We start from the raw sequence: 14216 nt of genomic DNA on the forward strand, positions 1-14216 counted from the left end.
AAAAAAAAAAAAAAAAAAAAAAAGGCCCCCTAATAGGTATGAAATGGTACCTCTTTCAATCAGATTATCCTAAGCAAACTATTTTTATAAACTACACGAAGAGTTATTATTACATGGCTGTCTTATCCTGTATATAAAATGCTACAAACATCCTGTGTAAGTCTCACAGGAGAAGGTAAAATATGGTTATTATATGTTAAATTTTAAACATCCTAACACCAATATTTCTCCAAATCAAAAGCAATCCTGAGTTTTCGAACTGCAGTTGAAAATCCTACGGCAAAGAAGTATATCCGTGCCTTACCGAAGGGGTCACCTGTATGACACCAGTCTTGGCAAAACCAAAGCCTCAGTACAGCCTAAACTGCCTCAGACTTGACCCGGAGGCAGGACAGCGCAGCCCGACTGCGCATGCGCGTCTTGAGGCGCGCTCCCTGCCAGCCTACGTGCGCGGGCCCGCGGAACAGCGTAAGGGCGGGGCTCGTGAATCTCCAGTCGTGGCGGCAGTCATGGCGGCTACGTCGGGTTCAGTTCGCCTACAGCGCTGCATGGTGTCGCCGGCGGGGAGGCACAGCGCCTCTCTGATCTTCCTGCATGGCTCAGGTGGACTACAGTTTTCCGTCCCGGTTACTGCAGCATGGGAAACGCCCCCCCCCCACTCGGTTCCCCCAGTGTTGCCCTAGTGGGGGAACCGCTGGCCCTAGTAGGGCGCGGTGGACTCGGAGAGGGTGACTCTCCCCGCGGTAGCCCCGCGGCTGTGGACATACGGGTCTGGTAACCTGTCCCCGGCCGTCCTTCCCCCCCACCCCACCCTTGTCTTCCTTTTGCCTGTCTTGCAGTCACTGGCCCGCTGTTCTGGCCTTTGTGTCCCGTCATTCGGCCAGAGGCCCTCTGTTTACATTCTGTCCATTGCAACCATTGCCACACATTCCCCCGCCCCATGTCTCTCCCCCAAATTTAAACAGAGCAAGTTAGAAAGGTAAGTCTTTTGCTAGAGACAAATAACATTATCTAGTACTTTTCAGAGTCAGCTACTAGTGATTGGAATTTTCAACCGCAGTGGATTATTTATCTCCTTTCTGTGAGGGACCATGCCAGGGCTCGAGTGCCTTTCCCCCTTCACTCTTTCCTGCTCCCCCTTCCTTCTCCTTTCCCACTCCCCCTTGTCTTTCAGACCCCAAGATAAAGCACAGAGTCAACTCTGAGTCCCAGGGGCAGGTATTCTCCTTCCACCGCCTGCCTTTAGTGATGTGTTTAATTCTGTACAGCGTTTCTTACACTTACCTGTAGTTACTTCTGTCTTCCCCACTTCACTTCTTCCTCAAGAGTAAGGACGCTTGTTTGAATCTTTGCATCCCTAGTGCGGCCCAGGGTAAGTTCTTGGGAAGTGTTTTTTAAGGAAATGAAATGCAGCTTGTGTCCTCAGGGGGCCTACCTAAATTTAAAAACAATTCATTTAGTTTGACTCAGCAGTGGAGATCACAAGAGATCACAAGATGGTGCATGATTTACTGCCAAGTGAATTGTAAGGAAAAAAACTTTGGATAGGCATTATTAAGGCTTTTGGAAAATGAAGAGCTTGTTAGGTTTGCCAGAGGAAGTGGTCTTTAAACTGGGACTTATGTAGGCTTAAAGAAGACAGTCATTGGATAGTGGAGAGGATTGTAAAGGTACAGGGCGGAAACCTGGAAATGGGCAGTTGTAGGAAATATTCTCATTTTAAAAATGAGTCTGGGTAGATTGAATAGTTTGTCCATGGTCACTTGGCTATTACTGTGAGTGGTGGTGGAATTGGGATTTGAACCCAGATCTCTGACTCCAGAATCAGTGCTCTGGACAGGTAAGTTGAAAAAACTGAACTAGGATGTATCATTTTGGAAATAGGGAAGAAAAAGACCAAAGATGTTTGAAGGGAAAGACTTGACTAATGAAATATACTTAGAAGATGAGGGGTCTAAGATGACAGCAATGCTTATAACTCGGAGACTAATACTAATATTATTTGGGGCTCCAAGGGTGTTTATAAGCACCCAGAAATTCCCCAATACCATAGTCCTTTTCATAAGTAAATAATTTCATAAAAAGTCTGAGACTTCTTTTTTCCCTGGACAGCTTTGCTTAAAGTTACTATCCTCAGTCTTTTCAATTTCAAATTACTGACATTTTAAAATTTGTAACCATATGTCTCTGAAAGCCAAAGTTGTACGTATATATTTTTTCCCTCTGTGCTTTGAACGAAGAGTTTATCCAAAGAATCCTGCCAGTTATGCAAGTATAATGCAGTTCCTGTGTATTTTGAGCTCCAACTTATTGGGAATATGATTTTACATTAGACAATAATATATGTGGTTATGTTATAGGATATGTTTGGCTTCTGGTTAATACAAATGTGGGCAAACCGATTTTAACAGTTTTACCATACTCTTGGAATAAGGTGCTGGCTTTTTAAAGAGCGGACTTTATGAATGGATCGATGCATGTTGTTTTGTAGCATTTAGTTTTGCTTTTCAAGGTTGAAAAAGTGTTTAGAGGCAGATTTTGTTTTTTTAAAAAATCTTGAAAACTTGAGGTTCTCTTCTAGGCTGTGGCAGCCATAGAACATCATATAGGAATAGAAGTTATATCTAGCCAACTTAATTTGAGTGTTTCCAACTACTAAAATACCAAAAAAGTACCTTCTTCTTTCAGGATGAGGAAAACAAATGATAGCTTAATTAGCTTTGCTCAGCTTCTCAGATTAGATAAGTTCACTATTATACGCTCCATTAGGACACCGTGGTTCTTCTTTCAGTGACATTCACCGTATTTGTAATTACCTAATTTAATGTCTGTATTCCACACTGAGCTCTAAGGTTCACACAGGCCCAAATCATGCATGACTTGCTTTCTCCCCGTAGAGTAAGTCTCAGCAAATAGACTGAGTTGGCTCTTACTAAATTCACCAGTAACCTCTGTGTTGCTAAATGTAATGGACATTTTTCAGTCATCATTTTATTTGAACTGTCAGCAGCATTCACCTTTCTTCTTGAAACACTCTCCTGGTTCTTGATATCTGTATATGTATTTTGCACACTCATTCTCCTCTCCCTGGCCATTAATGTTGGGCTTCCTCAAAATTCGGTCCTAGGTTCTCTTTTCTTCTCCCTCTACATTTTTCTCCTCAGGCTAAATTCCATACAAGCCCACAGATTCTATTTTTATCTCCGTTCATGTGACACAAATATGTGTCTCCATTTTAGATCTCCTTTGAGCTCTAGACCTGGTTATCCAACTGCCTAATAGTCATTCATGCATTAATCTATTCATTCAAGAAATATCTATTACATGGCCACTGTGCAAAGCACTGTGCTACGCTCTCAGCTCTTAAGAACCTGGATTTTGTCCTCCACCTGGTTGTAGTTTGCTCAACCCTTCGTGTAGGACCTAGAATGCATAACAAAGGGGTACCTCACACTCAGTGTGTGTAGACCTGCTGCCTCCTGTGTTTCCTGTCTTGGTGTATATAGCTCTGGCCAAAAACCTTGCCATCACCCTAGAAACCCTTCATAATTGACCCCTCATAACTAATCTGTTGCCATTTTCTTTTAATTTTATCTCCTAAATATCTCTAGTATCTATTTCTGTATACTGCACTGCTATCACTGTAGTCCAAGCATCTGTCATCTGAACAGTGGCCTCCTAACTACCCTTCCACATCTCTCTTTGTCCTCCTTCAGGTCTGTCTTCACATAGCTTCCAGAGTAATCCTTAGAAGCATGCCCCCTTTCTGCCCCCAAAAAACCTTCATGGCTTCTCCATGCTCTCAGGCTTTGTCGGGATGTTAGGATCCATCCTGCATTCACTGCTTTTCCTCTCATTTTCTGCTTTTCATTTCTTCAATGCCATACTGTTTCCTGTACAGCATTTCAGCATTTGCCATATCCTGTCTGAGATGCCTTTCCCTGTGCACTTCAGTTTTTACCATCCTGTAGATCGCAGTTCAAACCATTCAACGACTATCTACTGGATGCCTAGTTTGTGTCAGCACTGTCCTAGGCATCAGATGAACAAGTAACTCACTGGCTGAAACACAAAATGAACCTTGCCTTGTGGAGTTTATATTCTAGTGAAGTTGTCCCTGAATCCTTAACTGGGTCAATTCTGAATCTAATAAACCCTTGAGGTACGAAGTGTCTTACCTTTGCAGTGGTTACATTTGTCTTTCACATTCATTTATATGATTATTTGACTAATGTCTGTTTCTCACAATAAACTATACACTCCATGAGTATAGGAATTCTTTCTCCCCATCACCTTCCCATCACTGCCTCTCTAGCAGTAAGCACGGTGTCTGACACATTAGTAGGTATTCAATAGATACTTTTTTAATTGCTGCCTTAATGAATTGATTGATTAAAAACTAGAGTTGTTAACTTGAAAATTTTCTCTTTAGGACCACATAAAGTGAACCTATAATTCCTTCCATTTTTTTATGGAAATACACATATATTAATTCTTGCATGAGGCTTGGTTGTTTTTCAGCCATGGGATGTACAGTCATTATTTTAGATTAAACATTGCCAAAATTAATTTCTCATTTCTTCAGGTAAAAAGTGAAAGTATGCTGAATACCCCTTTTGAAGAAATTTGGTTTTTTAACCAAGAAAATTGTTTTAGGTTGTTACAATTACAAAATTTTATAAGCACTTTAGGAATTTACTATTTTTAAGAGTAAAAAAATAAATGACAGTGTTTAAAATCAGATATGGAAAGGATTTCTTTTTTAGAAAAATCAATTGATTTATTTGTTCCTATTGTATCCTTTAAACAAATGAGGAAACTTAAAACTCAAAGTTAAACAGGTCTTTAAAGTGAAGTCAGGAGTAAAATAATCAAAATTATTTCTAACTATTGATGGCTGATCAGTTATTTCCTATTAATAAATCGGTTTCTATACAGTTATTTTTATTTATGAAGATTTTTTTATTCTGTGTTCCAGCCTCTGTGTGACGTGAAAGTTATAGACTGCTTTTAAATACACTGTATTGTCAAACTGTTTTAACTTAATCTAGATTTTGTGATTCATCAGGTGATTCTGGACAAGGATTGAGAACGTGGATCGAGCAAGTTTTAAATCAAGATTTCACATTCCAACATGTAAAAGTTATTTATCCAACAGCTCCTCCCAGGTATGCAGTAATTTAATTCATTACTCAGTATAACTCTGTGGCATAAAATATATATAAATGTACCAGCTAGATGGTTTTACAGCTTAATTCTGTATTTAAAATATTTTAAATTGGGGTTCTTTTTTCCAGAACTTTTTTTTTTGGTTTAGCAATTACTCTGTTAGACCAAGTTTTGCTAGGTAGTTTATTCTTTGAAAAGCATTCCCTGAAGCTCTTAACTTAAACTTTGTCCTAGGCATGGTTTACAGGACTCTGCTTTCTGTGGCCCTGCAGATTGCTCATCTTTCAAACCCTTCCCCTTCATTCACCCCCTAAAGAAACTAATAACTCAAACAAGGATAATCTTTCTAATAATTCAGTTAAACCAGAGTTCATAATCTCTGGCAAAAGGCTTTTGTGGCATTCTTTCTACACATAGAAGGTTTTAGAAATAATTTTAAGCTTTTTGAATCAGTAAACCAGAATAGGAACATGGAATCAACTACTTAATCCATATTTATACAACCTGTAGACGTGTTTAACAAAATGCACAATCATAAGACTGGTATAGTTTTGAAGTCAAACTGCTTTTTTATGATTATTAAATTAACATCCACATGGTCTTTTAAACTGGGATTTACAAGTTTTTTTGTGTGTGTAAGTGAAATATTGTGCTGAGCTATGCAACCCAATCTGACTTCCCATAATCTGTTCTTGATTTGGTCTTATTAGCACACTGTGTGCTTATGCAAATGCTTTGATTTATTTTTCTGAAACTTAGCATTAAGGAGAAGTATTGATAGAAGCAGAACTTGAAGGACCTTTTCATATCTACTGTTAAAAATTTACTTACTTGAGTTGATAGAATTGAAAAAGGTAGAACAATAAAATGGTAATTTTGTTGTAAGATTTAAGATTCAAAGAAAAGTTATTATTTTAATATAATTTTGGAGCAGTTTAGTATTTTGGTAGTGAAGATAAAAGACCTAATGGCCAGTGGGTAATTTTTGTGCTGTAAATTGAAGGTCTTTGAAAATGTCCGAAGAGCTTTATTATTTACTCTTGGCTTTTAGGGTGAGTGAAGTTAAGAGGGAGGAAGACAGTGGTATTTCCCATGGGAATGGGAAAGATAAGTTCAGTTTTGGCTAAATATAAATGTAATTGGCTGATAAAATTGAATGGAAGATCATTGGAAGCATGATTCTAGGAATTACTATTTTTCGCTTATGAATATCATGTCATTACCAATTATGATATGAATTCTAGACCAGTGTACCTTATACTTAGGCCATAGATGTTTCTGAGAGTCCAGAAATCTCCATGTGCTCTAAAGCATTATTTGTAGGTGCTGTTGTGATTTAATAAAATATAAAAGCATTGAAATTTTTTACTGAATTCATAGTAACTTTTTATTATATGTTTTCATAGTCAATAGCTATTTGGACAGATCAACAGACATTTTAGACCATGCTATCAATGGAATATACTATAAGCTACATATATACATTTAAAATTTTTGGCACCAAATTAAAAAAAAGGAAGAAGAAACAGCTAAAATTAATAGCTTATTTTATTTAACCCTTATGTCCAAAATATTATCATTTCAACATGTAATCAATTTCAATATGAAATTATTAAAATGATATTTTACATTCTTTTGTTCATTTTCGTGTCGTAGACCATTTTAGTTTTTATCCTCAGTTTATCACTATGCATACCTATTTATCTTATTTCTTACTTTCCTTCAGGAAAAATTCCTAGAAAGTGCTCAGAGGTCTTAAAGTCAATTTCTTCTTGTTTAGAGGATTAGCTTTTCCAAATTGTTTTCCAAAAATGGAACAATTTGCATTATTTAACTTAGCCTGTTATTAATGTAATGTGGTTAGGTTAAAAAAATAGTAGATTGGGAATTCCCTGGCTTTCCAGTGGTTAGGAATCAGTGCTGTCACTGCCAGGGCTCCAGGTTTGATCCCTGGTTGGGGAACTAAGATCCCACAAGCCACGTGGCACGGCCAAAAAAAAAAAAACAAAAGTAGATAGATAGGTAGTTAAATAGGTATAGATGTGTGATTTTTTTTTTCTTGTACTTTCTTGTACTCAAAATTTTTTAAATATTTTTTCTTGATCACAAAATTAATTGTTGCCTTTACAGTGATACCTACTTTATAATTTAACAGCCTCTCAAAGAAGACTGAAAAGAAAAATATAGAGTTGTGTCAAAATAAGAGCAGACTACTAATTTGTTGATCAATTTTAAGCTTAGTTAATGGGTATGTGCTTTGGAAATATATTTGAAGTCACTTTTATGTTATAGTTAGACAGTTTTAATGCCATTTATATTTCAATATATCATTAATAAGAGTGAAGCATATGTAATACATATCTAAAGTGACAAATATAGTAATAAATCAAAAATAAATCCACTTGTTATTCCTTGTAATTAGTTTGAATGAAAAATCTGGTATGTACTATACAACGTGGAATTTTTGAGAAACCAGTACTTCAGTTAAAGAGGAAAAGTGAAGACTTTTAGAAATAGGTCATCTAATTCTTAATTAAAATAAAATTATAAGGGCTATTAATGAAGAATTTGTCAGTTCTGTGTCTTAATTTTCACGTCAGAAATTAACAGATTTGACTAGATCTCTAAAATCACTTACAATGATTAACTTTTTGGATTTGGGGACCCTTCAGATTTTATCTAGTAAAGATAGAGTAAGAGCCAGTAGTGTGGGACTTCCCTGGTTGCATACTGGTTAAGAGTCCACCTGCCAATGCAGGGGACACAGGTTCAAGCCCTGGTCCGGGAAGATCCCACATCCCGCAGAGCAACTAAGCCTGTGCACTACAACCACTGAGCCTGCGCTCTAGAGCCTGTGAGCCACAACTGCTGAGCCCACATGCCACAACTACTGAAACCCACATGCCTGGAGCCCATGCTCCACAGTGAAGCCACTGCAATGAGAAGCCCACGCACTGCAACGAAGAGTAGCTCCCGCTCGCCACAACTAGAGAAAGCCTGTGTGCAGCAGCAAAGACCCAATGCAGCCAACAATAGAAATAAAAAATTTAAAAATTTCTAAATAAATAAATAAAATAAAAAGCAAACTGGGTTTATATGAAATTCAAAACCAAGCTAAACAAAAATCATTTAAAAAAAAAGAACCGGTAGTGTAATACTCATCGTCTTTTTTGCTGTACTTGTTAGGCCAATAGGTCAGGGAAATACCCAAGATGATAATATTATTCAGCAGGAGATTGAAGATACATGGAAGTATTGTGGTACAGTATTTAAGAATGCAGTTTTTGGATTAGGCAGACCTGTGATTGAATCCTGATTTCTCTACTTAATGCTATAAGATTTTGAGCAAAGGTATATTGCCTCCCTAATGGTGTCCCAATTTCTTGAGCACTGAAGTAGAGATAATTGTATCTACCTCAGAGTTGTGAGAATTGAACATATAATGTACATAAATTCTTCAGCACGAAGTCTGACATAAAATAAGCACTCAATAAATGTTAGTTACTTAGAGTAGTCTATGATAACCTTGTGGGCAAGATATAGAAATATCCAAAGAATTACTGATAATCCTTGAGGAAATTTTCCAGATCTGTGTTTCTGGGTTGTATTCTTAAGCCTTATTTGGGTTTGCAGTTTTATTTTAATTTAGGTGAGGAGACAGTGCTCAAATTTCCAGATGATATCCTCAAAAGAAATGCCCAGTCATGTTGTTTGCCCATGTTTTTATTTGGTTGTCTATCCTTTACTTACTGATTTGTTAAAGCTCTGTATGCTTTTAGATACAGCTTGTTGTTGTTGTTAGATGTATGCATTCAAATATCTTGTCCCTGTCTGGTTTGCATTGTCACTCTTAATGAAATCCTGTGACCATACGTTTCTTTAAAAGTAAAATTTACAGTGAAATGCAAACATCTTAAGCATACAGGTCAATCCGTTTTTATGAATATATGCACTTGTTTACTTCAAATATAGAGAATGTTCCCACCACCCCAGCAAGTTTTTTTGTGCCTCCTTCCAATCAATTCCTACCACACATAGATTACCATTGTTCTGATTTCTATCACTGTAGTATAGTTTCGCCTGTTCTTGAATTTCAACTAAATGGGATAATTTAACCTTCTGTGTCTGGCTTCTTTCACTCAACATAGTGTTTATGTGCTTATCAGTAGTTCATTTAAAAATTTTTGAGTAGATATTATATGTGAATGTACCACACATTTATTTATCCATTCTACTGTTGATAGACATTTGGATTATTTCCAGTTTTTGAAAACAATGTATGTCACTGCTATAAGTACTTTTGTGTTTTTGTGAACATATTTTAATGGATTCTTACCTGAACTCTGTTCTGTTTCATTGGTCTATTTTTTTAATTTTATGCCAATATAAAACTGTTCTGATTAATATAGCTTTATAGGGAACTTTGAAATCAAATTGTATAAGTTTTCTTTAACACTTTTTCATCCTAGGTTCTTTGCATTTGTATGTAAATTTTAGAATTCACTTACCAATTTTACAAAACACCTGTTTGGATTTTGATTAGAATTGCATGTAATCCATAGCAGGTTTATTTACAGAAAATTGATGTCTTCCAGCCCATGCACATGGTGTGTCACCGTTTATTTAGATCTCTATTCATTTCTCTCTGCAGTGGTTTAGAGTTTTCAGTATAGAGGTCTTTTGCCAAATTTATTCACAAATATTTTATGTTTTTTTTGTTATTGTAAATGGAATTTTTTTAAATTTAAATCTCTAATTTGATTGTTACAAGTACATAGAAACATTTTATATTTGTATCTTGTTCTTATATCTTGCTATCTCCCTAAATTCACTTATTTCTAGTAGTTATTTAGTAGATTCCTTATGATTTTTGTATAAACAATCATATCATCTATGAATAAAGGCAGTGTTACTTTCTCCTTCCCAGTCTTCCTTTTATTTTATTTTATTGTCTGCCTTATTGTGCTTGTTTGAACTTCTGATAAAGTGTTTAATAGAATCAGGGAATGCCTTCCTGTGTAATCTTAGAGGGGAAGTGTCCAGTATTTCACCATTATGTATGATGTTAGTTAATAGGTTTTTTCTTTGCACCTTTTATTAAGGAAATTTATTTCTTTGCCTAATTAGCTGAGAGTTTTCTTTATGAATTAGTTAGATGCTTTTTCTGTATTGTTTTGAGATAATCTTGATTTTTATCTTTCATTTTGTCAGCATGGTGAGTTACATTGGTGGACTTTCAAATGTTAAACCAACTATTCATTCCTATTATACACCCTGCTTGGTCATAATGTATTATCCTTTTTATATATAGCTGAATTTGATTTGCTGTTATTTTGTTGAGAAATTGTGTGTCTGTGTTCATGAGGGATATTGATCTGTAGTTTTCTTTAATGTCTTTATAAAGTTTTGTTATCTAGGTCATACTGTCTCTTAAAATGTGTTAGGAAATGTTACCTTCTCTGTTTTCTGAGTTTGTGCTATTTCTTCCTTCAATGTTTGATAAAATTCACTAGTGGAATTATCTGGACCTGAAGTTTTCTTCTGTGAAGATTTTGATAATTTCTTTCATATAATGAGAATATTAAGATTTTCTGTTTCTTTTTCTGTCAGTTTTGATCATTTGTGTTTCTCATGGAATTTTTATCTAATATACAAAATTTATTGGCATAAAGTTGGTTGTGATATTTCCTTTTAATGCCTTTAGGATTTGTGTTGATATCTTTTATTCCATTGCTGATATTAATAATTTGTATATTTTTCTCTTTTTTCTTGCTTTATCTTGCCAAGGGGTTATTAATTTTATTAATCTTTTCATTGAACCAGCTTTGGCTTTGTTATTTTGCTCTCTTATTTGTTTTCTATGTCATTTATATTTGCTCTTATATTTATTAGTTCCTCCTATTTATTACATTAAAGCTCTAAATTTCTCACTAATTACTGCCTTAGCTAATTCCCACTAGTTTTCTCTTTTGTATTTTTAGTATTATTTATATTGAAATATTTTCTAATCTCTCTTATATTCCCATTATTATTCCTGTGTAACAAACCACCCCAAACAACTTTTATCATGGTGAAACATCTATGGGTTAGAAATTCAGAAAGGGCACGGCACTAATGTCTTGATTCTGTTCTATGATAATTGGGGCCTCTGCTGGGAAAACTTGAAGGCTGGGGATGACTGGGCAACTGCTAGGGACTGGAATCATCTGAAGGTTCACTCATTATCTGGCACTTAATACTAGATATTAGCTGGGACCTTCCTTTGGTCTTGTTACTGTGACACCTGCCTGAGTTCTCATTATCTGGTGTCTTGGGCTTCCTGGCAGAGTGGAGGCTGAGTTCCAAGAACAAATGCCCTAAGGAGAACCAGAAAGGAGCTGTATTGCCTTTTAAGACATAGTCTTAGAAGTTACATAGTGCTGTTTCCTCAAGAAGAGCATGTGGGATGAAAGATATTGTTCTGGCCAGATATGGAAAACAGAGTTCTGCAAGCTTCTTTAACCCGTAAGTTACTTAGAAATATGTTGTTAATTTCCAAATATTTAGGGCTATTCTCAATCTCTTATTGCTGTTGACTTCTGATTTCATTCTACTGCTGCCAATATTCTGTACAGTTTCAGTCTTTTGATACTGTTTGGCACTTGTATTATGGTCTTGCATAGCGTCTTCTTGGTGACTGTTATTCTGTGCCTTTGTGTATAGGGTTCTATAAATGTCAGTGGCTTAAGGTGGCTATAGTATTACTCAAATTTTATAGTTTCTTAGTGATTCTAAGTCATTCTATTAGTAACGAATGGGTATTAACACCTCCAACTATGATTGTAGGTTGGTCTATTTCTCCCTTTAGTCCTGTCAGTTTTCTCTTCATGGTTTTTGAGCTATATTATGTACATTCCCAGGTAGGATTATTGTCTTCCTCATTAATAGCTACTTGTATATTTTAATGTTCGTTTTTATCTCTGGTAATTCCTCAAAGTGTACTTTGTTTAATAATAATATAGTATATATCAGCTTTTATCTTTACTGTTTATATAGCGTATATTTTTCATCTTTTTACTTTTAACACCTATATCATTATATTTAAGGTAGGTTTCTTATAGATAACATATATTTGGGCTTTGTTTTTTCTTTAACGAATCTGTCAGTTTCTATCTTTTAAGTGATTTGTTTAGACCATTTGCATTTACTGTAACTATTGATATGTTTAAATTTATTGCTTTTTGTTACTCTTTTTTCCTTTTCCATCTTTTTTGGATTTAAGAAAATTAATACTCTATTTTCATTTATTCCTTTTTTTCCTGATCTAGGGATTATAAGATACATATCACACCTTTCACCTGTTTACTTTTTACCACTTTACACAAGATGTTGAAGCCTTACAACCGTATAGTTTCCTTTATCCTCCCCACTTTTATGTTATGTTTGTTGTATATGTTTTATCAATGTACATTGAAAACTCTGTCAAACAAAGTTATAATTTTTGCTTTCAAACATCATACATGTTTTAAAGAACTTAAGAAGAGAACAACAGTCTATATGGTTACCCAGTTGTGGCCTATTACAACATACCAGTATGTTTTGATTAAATTGTGAATTGCCACTTTGGCTATAAGGTATTCCTTTTCTCAACTCTATTTAATAGATGTTTTTAATCAGCTGAGTGAGGGGCATATTAAGTAAAAATCAGCATTTAGTTGCTATGTTGATTTAAATGGAAAATATTGCCTCATTGTATTATTATGTTAATTTAGACTATATTTAATTGAAGTGCTCAATAAAGATTTTTATTTTGTGACATACTTTAGCTGTATTTGTAATTAGAGGTTTTCTTGGTTTGGGTTTACTAGTAGAATTTCCATTTAAAAATTAACAGTAATTTTTAACGGGCCATCAGTAATTTATATGATGATATAGTTTCTCGGTGTTTTGAAAAATTCTAAAAGCAATAAGATTCAGTCTGTAGTGCCTCTACTTTTAGATTCACTGTTTTTTCACATGAAGTGCATGTTTATATTTTTCACTAAACATATATTCTGAAACAGGGTTAGGCACTCTTGATTTAGGTTTAGTAATGGGTTCATCTTTACTCCATCACTTAGGATTCATACCTGAAGCATGATATTAGGAGATCTCTCTCCTGATAACAGTGGATCTGTACTATAAGTACACTCCACTGGCAAGGAACCCTCATTAAAAAATGCTATTTTGAAGAAATAGTATACTTCTTTGGTAAGTATTTTAAATGGTACATTTAAATATCTATTAGTATGTAAAAGCTTATTTTCTTAGAAACATGTTCTTTTAAAAAAAAAACCAACAAAAGAAAATTTTGACCTTTTTCTGGAAATCACAGAATGGATATTACAAGAATTAAAGTCAAAAGATATTCTGAGCAAAATAAAATAATTTTAGGTATTCTGCTGACAAAAATTATTCCCAAATCACAAATGATTATTGGCATTCATCGTTCAACAAATACTTGTTCTTTGGACTGGGGGTATCACTGTGGAAAAGAGCATTACAAGGAGAGGGAATGTCAGGTGCTAAGTCCCTGGATCGGTAGTGAGGTGGTCCTGAAGAAAAATGAGGGAAATGTGACTGGAATCTAGTGAATGTTGGGGGAAGAGCAGTGAAATGAGCACAGAGAGGAAGCCTGGAACCCGATGATGTTATCTGAAAGGTTATGAATGACGTTTCGATTTTATGACTTACAGGGAACAAAATTTGGTGTCAAGCTGAAATGTCAACTCTTTATTTTTTTAGACCTTGGACATTCATTCCCGCTTAATATTTTACCAGTGTATAATGGTTTGATTGATTGATTGATTGATTGAGGAGCCACACGGATGTTCTTTGCCAAACATATTTATTTATGGTGGCAATGTCTGAGCTGTTTTATACCAGCTAATAAAGTGGTTTATTTGAGGAAGGTGAATGAGTGTAATATATGTGCCAGTTTGTTTACCTGCTTTAAAAGACAATCTTACTTTCATGCTTTATTGAAAGGTTTTTCTAACATCTTAGGAGAATTATGCATTCTTGATGGT

The 14216-nt window shown here is 35.2% G+C and overlaps 1 protein-coding gene across 1 annotated transcript in view; it reads left to right on the forward strand.

Annotated features, from left to right (window-relative positions):
• Positions 1 to 460: 460 nt before the first annotated feature.
• Positions 461 to 14216, forward strand: part of LYPLAL1 (lysophospholipase like 1) — a 34353-nt gene continuing 20597 nt past the window's right edge. Inside the window, exons 1-2 of the mRNA XM_022579245.2 lie at positions 461 to 603; positions 5069 to 5168. Of these exons, the coding sequence (XP_022434953.1) occupies positions 510 to 603; positions 5069 to 5168 (194 nt within the window). The 5' untranslated portion in view covers positions 461 to 509. The remainder of the gene's footprint in view (positions 604 to 5068; positions 5169 to 14216) is intronic.

This window comes from Delphinapterus leucas, chromosome 1 (genome assembly GCF_059928025.1).
Source record: "Delphinapterus leucas isolate spDelLeu-1000000601 "Yukka" chromosome 1, BTC_Dleu_Yukka2, whole genome shotgun sequence".
NCBI lineage: Eukaryota > Metazoa > Chordata > Mammalia > Artiodactyla > Monodontidae > Delphinapterus > Delphinapterus leucas.